General features: G+C 34.6%; 1 protein-coding gene across 3 annotated transcripts in view; it reads left to right on the forward strand.

Moving 5' to 3' along the window:
* The window catches only part of TRAK2 (trafficking kinesin protein 2), a 58,031-nt gene that overhangs the window by 26,389 nt on the left and 11,586 nt on the right, over window positions 1–20,056 (forward strand). For 2 of the 3 annotated variants that reach the window (XM_031451993.2, XM_031451995.2), the window contains exons 3-12: window positions 3,140–3,334; window positions 8,789–8,865; window positions 10,355–10,471; window positions 11,451–11,660; window positions 12,311–12,389; window positions 13,830–13,960; window positions 14,390–14,464; window positions 15,820–15,957; window positions 18,499–18,578; window positions 18,882–19,085. In XM_031451993.2, the coding sequence (XP_031307853.1) occupies window positions 3,140–3,334; window positions 8,789–8,865; window positions 10,355–10,471; window positions 11,451–11,660; window positions 12,311–12,389; window positions 13,830–13,960; window positions 14,390–14,464; window positions 15,820–15,957; window positions 18,499–18,578; window positions 18,882–19,085 (1,306 nt within the window). Of the gene's footprint in view, window positions 1–2,415; window positions 2,556–3,139; window positions 3,335–8,788; window positions 8,866–10,354; window positions 10,472–11,450; window positions 11,661–12,310; window positions 12,390–13,829; window positions 13,961–14,389; window positions 14,465–15,819; window positions 15,958–18,498; window positions 18,579–18,881; window positions 19,086–20,056 lie in introns of those variants that run through there. The other variant, XM_031451997.2, reaches the window with a different exon arrangement.

Here is a 20,056-nt window from a genome sequence, read left to right on the forward strand (position 1 = left end):
GCAGCAGGCTCCAACTGGCCTGTGAGCCATAGTTTGCTGACCTCTGCTTGACAGCATCAACACTTGGTAATGTCAGTGTTTTTGATTCTAACCATTCTAGCAGATATGTACTGCTATCTCTGTGGTTTTAACTTATTTTTACCTGATGACTAATGATGCTGAGTGTCTTTTCTTGTGTTTATTGGCTATTTCTAGATCTTATTTTGAGTTGTCTATTTAAATCATTTGCCCATTTTTATATTTGTCTTACTGTTGAATTGCAAATGTTCTTTATTATTCTAGATGTAAATCCTTTGTTAGATAAATGGGTTGCACATATTTTCTTCCAGATTGTTCCTTGCTTTTCCATCTTCTTAATGGTGTCTTTTTGTAGAGCAAAAATGTTAAGTTTTGGTGGAGCCTCATAATCAGTTGTTGCTTTTATAGTTCATATTCTTTTGTGTGATTTCTAAGATATCTTTGCATACTTCAAGATCACAAAGATATTCTCTTTTGTTTTCTTTTTAAAATTTTATAGTTTTTGGTTTTATATTTAGGTCAACAGTCCATTTTATAATCAACTTTGAATATAGAATGAGGTTAGGGTCCAGATTTTGTTTTCCCCAGTTGAATGTTTAGTTGTTCCTACACCATTTGTTGACAACATTATCTTTTACCCTATTGAATTACCTTGGTAATTTTATTGAAAAATCGCTTGATGATGTATGTATGAGTCTATTTCTGGACTCTTCATTCTGTTCCTTTAATCCCTAAGTCTATCTTTCTGTAAATACCACATTGTCTTGATTACTGTAACTCTATAGTAAATCTTGAATTCAGGTAGTACAAATTCTTGGTCTTTGTTCTCTTTCAAAAATTATTTTGGCCATTCTAGATATTTCACATTTCCATATAAATTTTGAAACCAGAATGTCAATTTCAACCAAAAAAAAGTGGTGGAATTTTGAATGGAATTATGTAAACTTCATAGACAATTGACAGTATTATGGGGCCTATGTCTGTTGATTCATTTTCCAACTAGTAATGGGTTACAATTCGCTTATTCTTTCCACATCTAGTAATTTTTTTATCAAACGCAGAATATTTTGAACATTATGTTCTTTGATGTCTGAATTTTGTTGTCTTCCTAGGAAGATTGTTACTGTTTAGCAAGTCCTTGAGTTACTTGCTGATGAGGTCAGTCCTTTGGGGGTTTGTTTTTAATCTTTGTTATCTGAGCCTCTAGATCACACTTTAAACCATACTCTAATGTGCTTTATTCTAGCATTAATTTAACACTACTGCCAGTGGACATGACTCTCCTAGGACCTTTACTGATTGTCCCAGCTATTCATAGGTTTTTCTACTCTGGCTGCATGAAATCCAGACCTCTCTTAGCTTTGTGTGGGAGAATGATATAATAAAATATGAAGATGTGGAGGAAAATATCAGTGTAATGAGGACAGACCAGTTTTGAGGTCATATTCAAGAGAAATAAGAGAAGGCCTTGAACCTAAATGGAGGTAATGTGGCTAGAAAGAAGTGAGCATAAGGAAAAGAAATTTGGATGGTAAAAACGTAGTGAGGGGGCTGTTAAGACTAGACAATCAGGAAAGCAGTAAGTGGTACATTATCAGAAATACAGAAGCAAATAGGAAGAGCTGGTCTGAAGAATATTTAGTTGAATCTATGAAACCTTGATTGAATGCTGATTTTTAAAATTACCTTTTGGAAGTAAGGAATTGGATTTTCACAGAATTTCATTAATTTTTATTAAAAGAAAATGTCTAGGGAATAGTAGTTCTTTTAATGAATGTTACTTTTCTTCTTCATTTTCATTATACCCTTGCAGGCCTAAGAGTCTCTTTCAAGCTCTGCACGTATTTATAGTCACCTCTTCCTGCAAGTATTACAGTGACAATCTGTAGGTGATACATTTGTGGCTGGAAAAGTTTGAATAGTCACATGAAATTCATAGTAATAGAATTTGTATGTATTTTCAGAGCTTTTATTTAAGAGGTCCGCTAAGGGTTGAGAGAAGCTTCTTTAGAACTATATTTAGTACCTCCTCTCTGTGATTATGTACCTCATTCTTCATAGTTATGAAGCCTCTGCTTGTCCTTCTGGGTGAATAGGATTGTCATATTTTCAGCCTCCTCATATTTGATTTGATTAATGTCAGCATTGTTAAGGTTAAGTAGTTGAGATTTACTCTTTTAAGGTATGTTTTCTTTAAATGTTTGTTATTCTTTGTTGTTGTTTACCAGAGTTTAGAACATGTTTCTTTAGGCTACCCACAAAGGAAATACCAGATCTCTTTTAATAACGAGAGGGTTGGAATGACATCCTGTATTTTTTCTATTTTTAGGCCCTAGTATTTCAAGCATGTTAAAAGGGATAACTTTTTTTTTTTTTTTTTTGGAAACTGCTAAATTTGGGAGGTGTTAAATGATGAGCAGTATTTAGAACAAGAAGCCAGGAGCAAACACGTAAAGGCAGAGGGGCCCAAATGTGTTCAGAGTTGTGTATGCAGGAGGAGTTAGAGGTGTGCAGATGCGAGAGTAGTAATGTGAAAGGTATTCAGAACTGTAAAGGTATCACATCTCTAAAATAAAAATGATTAAGTACTTATTCCAGTGCCAGTGCTACAGCACTGTGCTGGAATGTTAACATTACTATGTAACATTTAACCAGTAAACATTCATTTCTTTTTATATCTAGCTGCTGTGATAATATACTAAAATGTGATTTTTCCAGATTTTGAAGAATCCTCCCACAGAGTTCAAATTCTATTAATGAAGGCTATATAATTTTATTCCTTTTGAACTGGCTATTTGCTACGGGTTGTTTTGTGTTGCCTTTTTCCTCCAAGCATATAAGTCATTTGAGATCAGATCTCTTTTAAGCAGCACTAAACAGATTGATAAGGAGGAAATAAGAAATTTGTCCAAATTCATTTAAACTTTAGAAACATAGTTATACCCCCTAAGCAATATATTTTTAGATAAGGTGTAATTAGAGTAAAAAATCACAGGTGAAACAATCTTGACTAATGTTTGTTTGGTTATCCTACGTCCACAGAACTAATTTCACTGATTTTCCTCTGTAGCTTCGTGAATTGAAATATGTTGGATTCATTTATATGGACTCTCTTCTTTAGATGTCTGCTCCAATGAAGATCTCCCTGAAGTTGAGCTGGTAAGCCTGCTGGAAGAACAGCTACCCCAATATAAGCTGAGAGTGGACTCTCTCTTTCTATATGAAAATCAAGACTGGACTCAGTCCCCACAACAGCAGCAGCATGCATCTGATGACCTCTCTCCAGTCCTTGCTGAAGAGACTTTCCGTTATATGAGTGAGTATTTTAGAGTTTGTCCGTTGTACTAAAGATCATGTGTGTCTTGGTGTTGAATTTTAAAATGTTTGACATCCCTAGCCATTGTTCAGTGTGTACCTACTTTAACTTGAACTGATTTAACAACACAAAGAAATGATTCTAATTGTGTTACATCTGAACACAGAAAGCTTATCATTCTTATGACTGTGTGTCCAGGGTTGCAAGCACACTCAGAGTTTCCCATTTCTCCCACCTTTTACTTGATACTTTCCTCTGACTGAGTAGAAAAAGGAACTCTTTCTAAAAAGTAGTGAAAGTATTTAAAATTGTAATATTCCTTTATATCTCTCAACACTTATTATTTTAATAGTTTAATATCTTGAGCCATCAACTTTTTGACTCATATCTTCCCTATTAGACAGACATAAATCACAGGAACTTGTCAAGTCACTAAAAAGTATAGTTCTTGGATATGTAAGGAGTTTTAATAATGCCAAGAAGAAATAAGTGCACACTATATAGTAATCATCATTTACTTAAGGATTCAGAGAGAATATTTCAGTGAGAAACTAAGCCAAATTTGTCCTGAAAATAAGTACGTTATACAGCAAACTCTTAAAAGTGAGAAAAACTAAATAACTTTAAAATAAAATAACTTTAAAATAAAATAACTTTATTTTTAAACTTTAAAATAGGGAGTTTGTTTGTTTGTTTGTTTGTTTTTGAGTTGTGGGTTAAAGGAGATCATTTTTGCTTTTGACCTTTTGGAATGCAGATTCCAAAAATCTGCATTCAGCTGAGCTTACTTTTTTTTATTCATTCACTATAAAGATATATGTGTAGTAGCTGTTAAATATGTAATAAGCCTCTAAGTTCAATATTGTGTTTTTGTAAAGTTATTTTCATTTGAATTAGATATGAGATTCTATCAAGCCCTTGATATTTTCCCAATGGCTGCTTTGCTATTTTTAAAGATTCTAGCTGGAGAATGATTTTTGTTGTGAAATCCTCATTTTCATAGTAATCATTAACTTGCTTTTATTAGTACTTTCCTATAACCAGATTACTTACAGCTCAGAAAAAGAATTGTAAACCTGTTTTAAACTTGAATTGGAAACTCAAAACTATTTCTGTCCTCAAGAAACCTTTTAAGTAACTGAATGCTAAATTAAGGCTTTTAGCCTCTTATCCAGAGCATTGTTAACCAAAGCCATTGGCCATTTCACCGTGATATTAATTGGAGAATTTAAGGAATTAGGGAGGCTGTAAAATTTTGCAGGGAAATATAGTTGTAGAAATTATTACTTCCGGTAGATAGTTATACTTTTCTTCAAGCTCTGCCCTCAAAAATCATTAATCTGTACTGGCAGGGAAAGAAATACAACTGATAATATTCAGGAAGCATTAATCATCAGTCGAGTTGGAGAGGTTAGCAGATTTATAATCCTCTCAACTAGTTCCACAGAAAAATTAAGTCATATGCCCTAAGACATCTATTGTAGAAGGGATTACCTTATCCCCTATGTGTCATGTACTAGCTAGGTATTATTCCTGGGAGAACTGAGAAAATTGTCACTCACATCATTATCTATAGGACTTAATTCTTCCCTGGAACCCTGCTGAGAAGGGCTGTCCTAGACAGTGTATATCATCAGCCTCCTTTATTCTGTCTCAGTTCTTTTGAAGGCAGTTTTGTTTGTTTGTTTGTTTGTTTGTTTGTTTGTTTTATTGTAGAAATATTCTCTGTATTATAGCAGCAAGAACCACTTCTTTGGGGTTAAAACCTCAAGACTTGTCTGTAGTTATCAGGAACTATTGCAGTTTTTACTCTGCCACGCGGGCAGCATTTGTGTATCATATTTGGGTTTTGGTGTAGGAGGGTTGGAGAGTGATGAAAGATTAGAAGTCTCTTCAAATTAGGTAATTGTGGTAAAAACTCTAGATCTTGAAAAAGGACATATGAGAGAACTATTCAAGTTCTCATATAAATGACAGGGGTGTCAAAATGGATTAACATTGGCATTTTCCATCTGAAAATATTTGGAGGATGGTTGATGTGAGATTATGCATCCATAACATAAAATAAGAATTAGCAAAGTGCTTATGTATATCTACCCCTTATGTTTTCTCAGAAACATTAGATTCTCCAAATATTAAATATAAATGTTGAATATTAATTAACAACCTTTGGAAACCAAAATTGTTGTGTAAAATGTTTATCCTCTCCCTGAAGTATAAAATTTTTTTAGGGAGTTAGAAAGGTGATGTCTGGAGTCAAGCAAGGAACATTGCTAATTTCTGTACCATTTAACATATTTTTATTTTAACCTTTGAGAACTAAAGGGAAAACAGGACTTGATAGGATTCGTTATAATAAAGTTAACCTGCTAAGCTCTGCATTCTCGATTACAGAATTAGAGTGAAGAATTAGTCTGTCACTTTGGAAGCATTTAATCACAATGTCTAAATGCCAAGAGGGCACTTAAGAGCTTTGCCATGAGTACTTTTGGAATCTCCCCAAGCAGCCTGTCTTTATCAGGAGTATTGTGTTAAAGAAGAGAAGACAGAGCTGATCAGGCTGCAGAGAGGAATCCGTTGTGTTCCTACATACTTTGTGACTGACTGGCATCAACTGAGCGACCTTGTGCAATTGAGGTGGCCCACCCTTTGGGACTTGGTGATATATAGACTGTTTCACACAAAACATAAGAATTGGAGAATTCTAGTTGCATTATCTAGCTTCTTTGCTGTAATGAATATTTAAGCATTTGAAAATTCACTTTTCCTTTTTGAAACCTCTTAACAAAAGCTGCTATTTTTTGATTGCAAAGACAACATTTGTTCTTCATGGCAAATTAGCAGAAAACTAAAAAGAGAACAACAAATCAACCATAATCCCTACCCAAAGATAACCGCTATTAACATTTTTTAAGGTGTATCCTTCCAGCCTCTCTTGTGTCTGTATAGATATGTTTACACTTTAAAAACAAAATTTGGACCTATGTTGTTTGCAGATAGATAGTATTTTATTAGATAAAAGCCTTTGCTCTTGGTGGGACTGTGGTAGAAACAGCAGCATGGTGCAAAGAGCCCTTCTCTGAGAGTGAGCAGACCTAGGGTTTTTTGGGTCACCTTGTGAGATGGGAGTTGTTATCACCATCTTATTATTATCTTAGCTTGGCCACTAATAGCTTGCTTGGTGATCTTGGACATGTCACATAATTCCTCTCAGTCAAGGTTCCTCATATAAGAAAATGAGATCATAAAACTAGATAACTTCTTAAGGTTTAGCTTTAAATTGTCAGACTGTGACAGATGATAAGCATTTAATAGGAAATATATTTTAGTTTCTTCTCACTAAAATGTTTTATTATAAAGATTTCTGTATTACTGTGTCCTTCATTTTCTGTTCCCCTTTCATCATGTATGACTTGTACCTCGCAGCATTTTATTACATTCTTAACTTTCTAGTTTTACTTCAATTAAATTGGCCACTTCATCTTCAACTCTGATCAGTCATGTAATATAAGCCATGTAATGTGTTTTTTTAATTAGTTGTATAAAAACTGTTTTTAACTGAGTCTCCAGGATTCCTGGTTCTTGCTTTGCATGTGAACCCTGATCGGTGGTTTTCTTCCCTCGCTTCGCTTCAGAACTTCGGGGCACCTTTACTTCCTACTTGTGCCCAGCGGCTCCTCCAAATGAATTAAATTAGAATCTGGAGTTGAGACCCACTGCCCTGTGCCACATTTGTTTTTGCAATCATTGGCTAGTTTTCTGTAGTTTAGAGCATAGATACACTGACTTGATTTTTTTTCTCTCTTCGTATTATTGAGACCAGAAGTAGAAAATACCAAACACTGTAAGCATCTGCCTTAATTTGTAATCCTTTGTTTCTGCTATGCTACCAAGTTAAATTGTGAAGGTTCCTTAGGCCCAAAAGGCTGTTTCCTTTATCCCTGTGGTTAAATTATAGAATTGTTTTTCAACTTGTAAATACAAATTCTTTTGGAGTAAAAGTGTTTCTTTCTGGATTTTTTAAAAAGTCTTTTAAATTTCAGTTTAAAAGTTTTTCAACTCTCTCCTGATACTGTCAATCTAACAATTTTGTTTTAGTTTCAACTAGGAGCAAGATTATCATTAATAATTAAGCTCTGGGTAATTCCCAGTTTTATTTTAAGCAGTGATGCTAGGAAGAAAAATAAGAGGCTCAGATTAAAGTAGAACCTATCTAATGGTGTCTTTGGGGCAACCTCAGTGTTAAAATGAGACTAAGGAACTGCAAATGACTTAAATCATAGTACCTGCTGCCAACTCAGTGCATTACTTACAGAGAATTTTAAATGAGGGCTGTTTCATACATCCCATTGTGTTTAAATAGTATAACTGTAAACAGTTGTATGACACCTAGCAGTTTACTGACTACTGCTTAGTAGAGTATCATATTTGAACCTCCTAATGACCTTGTGAGATGAGTGTTATCACCTCCATATTAAGAAGTATGGAATCTGAATCTGAGGAGGGATAAGTGACTTGTTCAAGCTCATTCAAATACCCGAATTCAGCTTTTCTGCTTCAAGCCTCTGAGTTTTCACACTTTAAGGCAACTAATTATAAAATCAGTCAAAGTCAAACACAAGTCTGTTTCACGTAATACACTCCAAAGTCAAAAGACCCCTCTTTTATTACGCATCATTAGCTTAAAATGGTATTGCATATTCTGACTGTGGAATCATTAGGGTCATATTTGTCCTTTTCTCTGGAACTAAATTAGTCAAGTGCAGTTACTGAATTTATGGAGGGCCAGGAATAATGGGTTTGAGTTATGCAAGTAACAGTATAGCATACAGTTTATTTTATAGTAGAGGCCTACATATGATGAAGATTATCATAAAGAAAATGAGTTTTTAATTAAGCTAAAAAGGGTTATGATTGATAATAGAATTACAAAAAGGTCCTACAAGTCCTGTTCCTCGTTTAGTGTGCTAGCTCACACGATAGGTGGCCACAGATGTCAAAGATAATCACAGCAGAATTCTAATTAAATCCCTTATATGTAACTTCTCACGGGCTTGCCCCTCAATAACTTTAATTTAGATTAGGATATAAAACAATTGGTGATTTAATTAATTCTCCAGGCCCACATTCTCTAGTGTGAGTGAGTCAAAGTTTCAGTCCTATTTAGGGAAAAGGAGATAGTCAAGTTGGGACAAGCCTTTGACTGCCTTGTGATCATTTGATACTTTCTTAATTCACTGTATGATGTACATTTTGTTTGTAGTAATTGGTCTATTTCCTGAGAATCTAGCACATGAAATATTTCTCTCCTTTGCTTTTTTCACCTATATTTTCATACTAAATATTTTTCGTGAAAGTCTGGGTTTGTGATTGTTGTTACCTTTTAATTTTTATAAATACTTAAAACTTTGTGTTATTCCTAAATCCTCTGATGAGTTGTTTTTACTGTTTCAGTTCTAGGTACAGACAGGGTGGAGCAGATGACCAAAACTTACAATGACATTGACATGGTTACACACCTCCTGGCTGAGGTAGGAATATGTCTTCTTTTTCTAAGGTACAAAAAGCTAAAACTTGAAAATCATTTAGAATTTACACACCAAATGAAAAATGATGATGTTTTTCCTCTGGGTTATTTTGTATAAGGTTGTTATAACTAGAGCAACTGGCATACCAAAGTCAACAGTTTCTGAGGTTTATTATTATGAAATTGTGGAAGACTTAATTTTTTGTTGTTATTGTTATAATGATGCTGGTTGCCTTCTCTGTCCTAGAAAAACAATCTTTAAAAATTTTTTTTTAATAAATCCCTGTTGTCATTCACCTTGAAACAGAACTGCCCATTCAAGAAACAGCTCCGTTATAAATCAACACCAACAGTTTGGAGCATCTTCCATTTTCTACTTTCAGTCTAAGCTATTATTTGTGCTCACTTTGTCCATGACAGGCTTTTTAGTATGTGTAGTGTATCTTTTCCAAGTGGTGGTCTTAAAGGTCTCTCCATATGCTTCACTTTCAATTGATCTTATAGAAACTGTCCTTCTCTTTGAAGAAAACTTCTCCCCATACCCCCCTCACCCCCAGCAGCTCCCCAGAATGATTTTGTATATCCCACTTAGCCTATATTGAAAATGAGATAAGTGGGCCTTGAAAATTTAGAGATAATCCATCCACCTGTTTTCATGTTGCTATGGAGCAAATAAGAATATATAGTGATTAATGTAAGCTGAACCCCTACTCATATACTATAAGGCACTTAGATGTATATTGACAGTTTTCCATTCTACAAAGTACTGTCCTCACCACCACTGTATAGATGGGATTCCTGTGCAATTGCTAAGTATCACCATTTACCCAGAAAGAGTCACTCTTGCCTTGCTTGACTTTTCTGTAGGCCTCCCTGCATCATTACCTCCAACTTGTGCAGACTCCCTTCTCTTACTCTAAGAAGAACCCTATAGCCTCAAAACTTCCAGTCTGTTATATTCCCTGTTTTATTTCACAATAAGATTCTTACACTAGTTGACAACAGGGCTCTTGATTATGCTTTCCTGTAAGCCTCTGGCTCTGAATGCTTATAAGCTTTGCCCTAATTGGAACTGTTTTCAACATGCCTACTGTATCATTATCATGCTTGATAGACAAATGCATTCAACAAATATTTATTGGACTTTTACTTTGTGTCAGGCCTTGTCCTCCTTTTTAAAGGCTATATTGATTTTCTAATTCACCATAGTCGTAAGTTTGAAGGTTGGGTTGCTGTATCCTAATTAATAGGGTAATCAATAAATCTCACTTGATATCAAGAAAAGAAATGCCAACTATGGTGGTCATCCATTTAACCAACATACCATTTGTGTGTCAGACCCTGTATTCATTTGTGTGTGTCTGGGCATTAAAATGGATCTTGATGCTTTCTGGGACATTGTTTTGAGTTTAGCAAAAATGACTACAGAAGTTCTAAACTACCGTTTAATTTTATTTGTACTCAAAGAGAAGATGTATTTGGTATTTTAACAGAGAGATCGTGATCTGGAGCTAGCTGCTCGAATTGGACAAGCTCTCTTAAAGCGGAACCATGTCTTGTCTGAGCAGAATGAAGCCCTGGAGGAGCAACTGGGACAAGCCTTTGATCAAGTAAGTCTTGGATCAAGTATTTGTAGCATGAAACAATTAGGTCTTGGGCAATGAAGAATTTATTTTCCTGGCTCTCCCTGAAGTGATGACGGTAGGTAGAAAAGTAACACCAGCACGTGTTGACTGTTGGTATCCATCGAACTAACCAGTAGAGAAATGAAATGTTACTGTACAGAGGAGTACCCATGTGACTCTATCTTGGCCTATATTTAGTACCTACAGCATCGTCCTTAGATTCTAACTCTTTATCCCACCCCTCTGTGTAGGCTTTGTGTGTGATCTTATCTTAAATTTATTAAAAAATATATATATCCCCAAATAAAATATCTTTTTATTCAAAAACCCAAACAAAAGGAAAACAAATTTTTGAAAATATGTTATCCATAGCAATAAGTATTTTTGGTGAGAACTGATTTGTTACTTACTTGAATTGTTACACTTCAAATTTTCCATTACTTGTTATTATCTGGTTTCATTTATATTTTATAAAAGCCTCATGTTTAATAACATTCAAGCCTTTGCTTTGAAAGTATTTATTCCCTAGAACTAAAGTTGAGAAGTCATGTAGAGTCATACAGCTTAGAAGTACAAGCCTTTAGTTGAGAATTTGAAGTAAGACTCTATTCTGATACTTTGAAGTTTCTTCAGTTTTGTTTTGAACTGTGAATGTGTCATTATCTTATGTGAAATTTTCCTACTATATCCCTATTATAAACAATATAAAAATTGACTTTTATTTTCACCTAGTTTAGAAAAAGCTGTATTTGTTGAGTTAATGCTCTAAAATTGTAGATTAGGAAGTATCTGAGGTTTGTTTTCTCTTTTTAGCCCTTGTTACTTGAGTCAGTAAAACGTAGAAGCTGATTTTGCGGTTTTGTTTTATGGTGAGAAGCAATGGCTCTGTGAATTAGATGCTATATTACTTGTAAGCAATGCAAAATAAAGGCCATCTTGTAAATCAAGCCCTTTTGATGTGCAGGTTAATCAGCTGCAGCATGAGCTCTCCAAGAAAGATGAGTTACTTCGAATTGTCTCCATTGCTTCTGAAGAGAGTGAGACTGATTCCAGCTGTTCTACACCTCTTCGGTTCAATGAGTCCTTTAACTTATCTCAAGGTTTGCTGCAGTTGGACATGCTGCAGGAAAAGCTCAAGGAACTGGAAGAAGAGAACATGGTTCTTCGATCGAAGGTACAGTCAACTTATTCCTACTTTCTTTTACCTTAAAGGCTATAAGGTTTAGGTCCAGACAGTATTCAGGGGAAATAAGGCATAACTAAGGATTTGCTATTGACATTCCAATTAGGGGATGGCAGCCATGGCACATGTATTTGCCTTCCATTGTTACTTAGATCCCACTGAAAAGTGGATAATAGCAAGCTGACAGATGAAGCAGAGAAAGCCACAGCATGGAATATGTATCTTGTGGAGTTTGCACAAATAGCTAAGTAATTACAACTGTGATAAGAACTCTGTTGGAAAATTACAGTGTTGCATGAGCTTGTATAGTGGGGGTGGGAGGAATCAAAGAAGTCTTACTTAAGCAAGTGACGTTTTAGCTGTAGCTGTAGATTAGCCAAACAGAGATGTATGGTGGAGGGGAGGGGCTGGGGGTGGAGATGAACAGGCACATTGCAAAGGCCCTGAGAGGAACAAGGGGGAGATGTTTGTCATGTCCTTTTCCTTATCCTTTATTTTATAATAGGTAAAATTTTATGGGTTTTTTTCCCTTTGTAAGTGATGAACTTTTATCTTCAAATGAGTACTAAAGGGTTTTTTAGTTAATACTGTAAAATCATTAGAAGATATTATCATATACTGATTTTTTTTTTCCCATGGAGGCTTGTCACATAAAGACAGAAACTATTACCTATGAAGAGAAGGAACAGCAGCTTGTCAGTGACTGTGTTAAAGAACTTCGTAAGTATTAACATATTCTCTTTTGTAGCCTCTGAGCAATTCATTGGGCTGACTCAGAAATTAGATCAATGGTTTCAGTAGAAGCATCTTAAGAAACAATTTTAAATAATTACTGAAAATCTCGGAATATCACATTGAGCCTACAGCTCTATATAAAATGCCATTTGTACTTTTAAGAAGTATCTTTGTTTCAAATTGCCATCATTAAATAAAGACCTATATTTCTATGTGTTATAGCATGTTAGAATGAAGGGAACCAAAGCTCTTATTTTGTTGATGAGGATATAGTTCTATAGAGAATATGATTTGCTGAAGTCAGAAAACTGGTAAGTAGCAAAGCTAGGGCTTAAATGATGGTATAAGACATAATATTCAATGAGTATTAAGTGCCAGCTCTGTGTCTATAAAGAAATATAATTTAGTTTCATTGTATTGTTAACTAAAATAATTTTTAAAAAATCAGTTGGAAAAAGATCAGCTTTACTAGAGAAAAAATTTTAATCTCTCTGTAAATATAAACCGTTTTGTGTTAAAAGAAGATATGACATCATCATATCAAATCGTTTGGGCTGTGGGCCTCAGAATGTGGTACCTTCTACAGAATATTAGAGAACCAGAAGGAATGTAAATTGAATCTTCTCCATCAGCTCCATCATTACCCACCTTTTACACTTTAAAAAACAAAAAAGAAATGACTTACCCAAGAACTTGGATCTTGATTTCTTGCCTCCTTATTGCCATCCTTTGAAATATTATAGACATTCTATCCATTGAAAAATAGTTGTATATAGCACTGAGAAATAGTTTTGCCACTTGTTTAGATGTCAGAGTTTTTATATGAAATAAAGATTTATCTCCCCAATGGAATTCTACAGCATGCCAGAATGCTAGATTGTAAGAATTGCTTTAGAAGCCCTACTCAGTTTGCTAGGTATCCCAGAAAGTCTCTCTCCTATATCTCAGTAGGAGAAGCATCTCAGTAGCTTTAACAGATTGTGACTGCTCCATTCTGGGAATATTCTTTTGTTAGATTTGTTAAGCTTGATTTTCATTTCTTTTGGGATCTTATTTATGTCCCTGAAGAGTTCTCAAAGACAGAAACGTCTCGGCACTTACAAAGACAGGTAATTCACCTATCTCTTTTCAGCCTTCTTGTCCTTCATAAAGAAGAGTGCGGCAAAATCGTTAGCTTGCTTGCCTTTACAGGTCATCTCTTCTTAGCTTCGTTGCCTCCTGTTAAATTCCCAGCATTAACCTATTTCAGAAGAACCTTTAGTTTTCTCTATTGTGTGATCCAGATTTATTTCAAATTTATGTTAAAGAAAAATCAATTTGTGATAGTCCAGTGCTTTTTACAAAGCAGGATTTGCCCCTTAGGCCATAGTTTGCCAGCCTCTGCTCTACATTTATATTAAGTTTTATTTCTGTTTTGTTTTCAAGGTGAAACAAATGCTCAGATGTCCAGAATGACTGAAGAATTGTCTGGGAAAAGTGATGAACTGATTCGATACCAAGAAGAGATCTCCTCTCTCTTGTCTCAGATTGTAGATCTTCAGCACAAAGTTAAAGAAGTAGGTTCATTCATTCAACAAAAGCACTGACCTAGTGCTTTATACTCTGCCAAGTGCTAGATGCATTAAGCAAAATAAGCATGGACCCTGCCCTTTTACAATGCTTCAGTCTGATTGCTGTTTTATTCTTCTGCCATGAAATAGTGTGAATGACTACTTTAAAATCACTATTTCTTTCCTTAAAATGGGGTTAGATTTTCCTCAGAAAGTGCGATGTCAATTCCTGACTCATGCTCATTGTCCTATGAACACCTTGATTAAGCTGGCAGTCTGCCCATTTTATTGTGCTTATTTGGCTTTTGAAAGGTTAGCTTTTGATAGTCCTCTGGACTATGTCCCTGAAAGATTCTTAAGATGGCTTAAAAAGAGAGAGCGTAGCCTGTATTTTATATGGGAAGGTTTCACATGTCTCTTTTAATATGTTGTTAGCATGTGATTGAAAAGGAAGAACTGAGACTTCACCTCCAAGCTTCCAAAGATGCCCAAAGACAACTGACGATGGAGGTAATGGAATCTTCCTTTATCTTGTGTGATATGGGAAGGGAGGAGTGAATAGTTTCTCTTTTCTTTGTGAATAAGAATGATTAAAGGTGATTACCAGATGTAAAACAACAGCAGAAGATTAAGATGAAATTATAAGATCTAAGAAGTAAAAATTTAAAAAAATTCTCTCTCTGAAACTAATAACATGACAACATCCTTCTTGATTAATTGGGGAAACCTTGACTTTTATAAGATTCTTTAGGAATATGTGACCCTTTTACCAATCTACTTTAACTAACCCAACAGTTTTTAAAATAAGATACTTTCTAATAATAATAACAATAACAATAATAATAATAATATCTGGTTTTATACCATATATGTCAGGAGAAATAGCAGAAATCTCTTACTTTCTATCTACATAAAAATCTTATATATTAGATATAATTTAGTGGTTCCTTAGTACGTATAAGAATTACCTGGCAGAGTGAGTTTTTTTTTTTCAATGTAAGTTTCAAATAGAGATTCCTAAGCACCATCCCCAAAAGTTTCTAATTCAGTAGGTCCAGAGTGAAGGCCTAGACTCTGCAATTTTAATAAGCACCCTTAGCCGTAGTGATACTGCTGATGCAATCAACATACTACACTTGAAGAAATTTTTGAAGTTAAAATGTACGCTGAGAATTGTGTACTTTTTTAACATGCTTGTGTATCTAACTATAAAGAAGATTCTGAAACAAGAGAGAAGTAACTGCTTGTTTAGGATAACTGAGCACCCTGACATCATATACAATACTTTGTAGACTTGACCTTGTCATTTATAGACTTAGAGGGATGTTTAAAAACGTACGTATCTAATATTAAGCTAAACTAAGTTGACCATAGCTATTATACTTCCTCTATATGTTTTTCTTTAATTTTTATTTATTTATTGTTTTTGTTTGTTAATTTGTTCCCGGGGGGAGGTAATTAGGTTTCTTTGTTTATTTTAATGGAAGTACTGGAGATTGAACCAGGAGCTTGTGCGTGCTAGGCACGCACTCTACCACTGAACTATAGCCTCCCCCGTCTCTGTAAGAATTTTAAGGATAGGAAACATCAAATATTGAATTGACAATTATGGTTGTCTCAGCTACATTTCAGGTTTTTAGGAAATCACATTTATGTGTAATTCTGGCCAAGATATACCCTAATTCTGGCAGCTTGAAATAGATATACTTTCCTTGCTTGATTTGTTTCAGTCTCTGTGTTAAAATTATATTCATAAAGTTAACTAGTCCTGTGGATAAAATTAATTCTTAGCCCAATGGGTGTTTTGCCGCCATTGTCATTTTGAGAATATAATAAAGGACACTAATTACCATCCTTTCTTTCAGCTGCATGAGTTACAAGACAGGAACATGGAGTGTCTGGGAATGTTACATGAATCCCAAGAAGAAATAAAGGAACTTCGGAGTAGATCTGGCCCTGCTGCTCATCTCTACTTTTCCCCGTCCTATGGAGTTTTTCCTGGGGTAAGGAATGAGAAAGATGTTATGTATTTTAGGGAAACTTGTTTAAGGCTAGATGGTCCTGAGGGTAATATGGCTTCTGATGGTGTAAAGCATCTTGAACAGAGATAATGTGGTTTGTCCCTGTTTTTGGAATTCAAGGAACTTAGGCCTTTATTTGCATATCTATATCTACCTTGATACTCCTATTTATTGCCTTTCTTCTAACAGTTAACCTTTTAGATTTATTGTAATATAAAGATGAACCCTAAGGAAATTAGGTTTGGGTCTGTGTACCATAGAGCTACTTCAACTTGGGTCATCCTTGCCCTAGGCCCACCACATGTCACTTTCTCAAATAGTGCAGTGAACATGTAAAACCTCTTTTAATGATCTTGAGTCTCTTCAAATATTTAACTTCAGTTACAGTGTAAGCTCCATGAGGGCAGGAATCATGTTTATTTAATTCATCAATAAATGGTTTTTTTTAATTAAAGAAATTAATGATAACTTCTGAGTTTATGCCAGAATTTGTAATGTTGATTCAAAGGGTTGTTTTAACAATCTAGCTCTTAAACACTTCCGTGCAATTTTTTTAAGGACCGAAACTATAAATTATAATAGATTTTCTGAAGAATATAGACGCAGAATTTTTGTTTAACTTTTAATTTTGAAATAATTTTAAACTTAGACTAATGTTCCAACAGTAAAACAGAAAACTCTCAGGTATTCATCGCCTAGATTCCTCAAGTGTAACATTTTACTACATTCTCCGTATTGTTCTCTTATTTTTTCTGGACCATTTAACAGTAAGTCACAGATACACGGTATTACTCCTTAATACCTCAGTGTGTATTTATTAAAAACAAGGACACTCTCCTATATAACCACATACAACTGTCAACTTCAGGAAATTGACACTGATACAGTCCTATCACTATCTCCTCCACAGAGCCCATTTAAATTTTGCCAATTGTCCCAACAGTGTTCTTTGAAGGATACATTGCATTTGGTTGTTTTAATCAGACAGTTCTTATGTCTTTGCTTTATCTTTCATGACCTTTTAGAATGTCCTTAATTTGGGTTTGTCTGCTGTTTCCTCATGATTAGATTGAGGCAATGCATGTTTAGCAGAAATAATGCCATGTTCTTCTCAGTACATTGTATCAGAATGCACACATTGGCCATTTATCCCATTACTAATGATATTAGTTAATTTTGATCACTTAGTTAAGGTAGTATTTGCCAATTTTTTCCACTATAATCAATGTTAATTAATAGTTGATTGAATTAATGTTACTAATTAACTTCGCAATGAAGAAAATTGGCAGATACTATCTTAAACAAGTGATCAAGTTACTATTTTGTGGGGAGATATTTTGAGATTATTTAAAGATCCTGTTTCTCATCAGACTTTTACCCACTAGTTTTAGCCCCCATTGATGATTTGTGTCTGACTCAGTTATTACTAGAATGATTGCCAAATGGTGGTTTTCTAATTCCATAATTTTTCAACATTTATTCATTGGCATTATTTTGTAAGTTAGAGCTTTTCTGCTTCACTTATTTATTCATTTGTTCACTTACGTTAGTATACACTCATAGATTTCTATTTTAGCCAATGGATTATAATCCATTATTACTAATACTTATTTTGATACTTAAATTGTCCCAGATATGGCCAGTGGGATCTCCTTCAAGCTCATCTTGCCTTTTCTCTGTCCCAGTCTGGAATCAGCCATTTCTCCAAGGAGCTCTGGTTACTTTTAATGAGGAATGATGTTTGGAATCCAAAATCTGGGTGTTAGGTGTCCATTGCCACTAGAGTGTCATTGCTACCAGACCCTCTCAGCAGGTAGAGCTAGGAAATATATGTGTGTTCGTATGTACAAGAACACATCTATATCTATCTTTTCATTCATATCCATGTTTGTTTATAGATAAATAAACATATATTTAAATAAAGATATAGAAAATAAATATAATACATATATAAAATCATAAGTTCACACCCATACCTCCAATTCTAGTCATTGTCAACTCAGCCCCACTGAGCATGCCACACATGCCAGTTGACTCTTCATTCCTGACCAGAGAAAGGGAAAGCTTGCTTATTTTTCTTTTAATGATTTTCTATGTTATAAAAGCTGTACATGTTTATTATAGAAAAATTAGAAATTACAGAGAAGCAAAAATAGTTAAATACCATCAAATCCTGACCTCTGCAGAATCACTATGAACATCTTGGTTTATAGCATTTCATACTCTTATTTTTGTGTGTCTACAAATGTAGTATTTTCTATTTACCATAATTGTTTCTTCCCCACTGCTTTCCTGTAAAAATATACCATGAAAAAGTAGTTGGTACTTTTTAAAAGTTACATTTCTAGAATGTCTCTTTTTTTCCCCCTGCATTTTAGCCTGTGACTATTTTCTTATGTTTTCTTTCATTATAACACCAAAAGTATTGGATTCTGGAAACTGTTAATTAATTTAAAGACAGTTCTTTTCCCCCAACAGGCTTCTTAGGTAGTCAGTGTAGTAAACTCAGGCTTTTTTTCTTAGGAATCTCTGGCAGCTGAGATTGAGGGGACCATGCGTAAGAAGCTGAGTTTGGATGAGGAATCTTCTCTCTTTAAACAAAAGTAAGTACAGATCGCATGTGTTGTTACTCAACCATTGAGATGGAAATTAAAAAGAAGCCACAGTCCAAAGTGACTGATATTTTGAAATTCAGTAGTAAATCTGCTTACTATTTAATTTTTCCTCATAGTGTTCACATTTGTGAGAGCGTTCTCCTGTTCTGAAATTTAGTTTCTAATGATTTCTCCTAAACTTTAGAGGCTCTTCAGGGTGGCTTTATTTTTAATGAACTGCACGTATGTGTCTCTTTTCTGAAGCACTCCAGTGGTAGGCAGTGGTAATAATGAACACTTCTTTTTTGACAGAGCCCAACAGAAACGGGTATTTGATACTGTCAAGGTTGCCAATGACACACGGGGCCGCTCTATCTCATTCCCAGCTCTGCTACCCATTCCAGGCTCCAACCGTTCAAGTGTCATCATGACAGCAAAACCTTTTGAGTCTGGTTTACAACAAACAGAGGACAAAACAATCCTAAGCCAGGGGAACAACTCGGAGGAGGTTCCAGGGTAAGAAACATAGATTCATATACTCGAATTCTATCATTGCTCTGTGCTATCCCAAGGAAGTTCTGAACTGTCAGTTTTCATTCAGTAATGACTCCCTGTATCATTATTTGTAAGGCAGGTCATTGGAGTGAAAAAGCTACATTTAATTTAGTGTATTCTAAATAGAGTTTGTATTGAACTATAAAATTCTTTGCTACTTCCTTCTTTGGTGTGGCAAAATTTGAGTCTAAGTCTTCGTGTTCAAAGTTAAATTTGTTTGCATCTCTTTGGTCATTGGCAGTTATACATAGCATTGGATGACACTTTCTCTTAATTCATGCTCATAATCTCAGCTGCTTTGGTGCCTTTAGGATACACAATAATCTTGAATACCTATTGAGGAAAATCAGATTGCTCTCAATTTCCTATTTGTTTAATTTTAGATTTTTTTTCCTGCTTTTCATTAATTCATTTCATTGAATTACATAGAACTAGAAATTAAAGAGGATTACTGGAAAGTCAGCTGAAGGCTTTGAAAGTTAGATATTTGGCACCTGAGAGAAGTCTTTCCTCATGCAGAAATCCATTACCCTGGGTTTTTCATTGTATTGCCTGGTCTGTAGCAGGTAGCTTCTGCACCCACAGTAGCCTTATGTGTCAGTACTGCCTCACTGTACGCAGTTCTTAAGAGAAACAAATCTATGTGAATTCACACATAGAATAACTAAAACTTGCCTTGCTACTCTTTCTTCTGATATCAGTGATAAGATACCACCAATTTTTAAAATGTGGAAAAGTGAAAAACTATGTATTACAGAACTATGAAAATGCAGTATTTACGAATCTTGTTTTTTGTTTGTTTTGACTTTTCAATGCATGTTTATTGAATAAATGAACTTCTCAAATGCTGATATCTCAAAAACATTATGAAAACTGGTCTCAAAAATTTGTGTGTTCATTTGCTTCTTTATTAATAGTCTCCTATAGTCTGC

Source organism: Camelus dromedarius, chromosome 4 (assembly GCF_036321535.1).
Source record: "Camelus dromedarius isolate mCamDro1 chromosome 4, mCamDro1.pat, whole genome shotgun sequence".
Taxonomy (NCBI): domain Eukaryota; kingdom Metazoa; phylum Chordata; class Mammalia; order Artiodactyla; family Camelidae; genus Camelus; species Camelus dromedarius.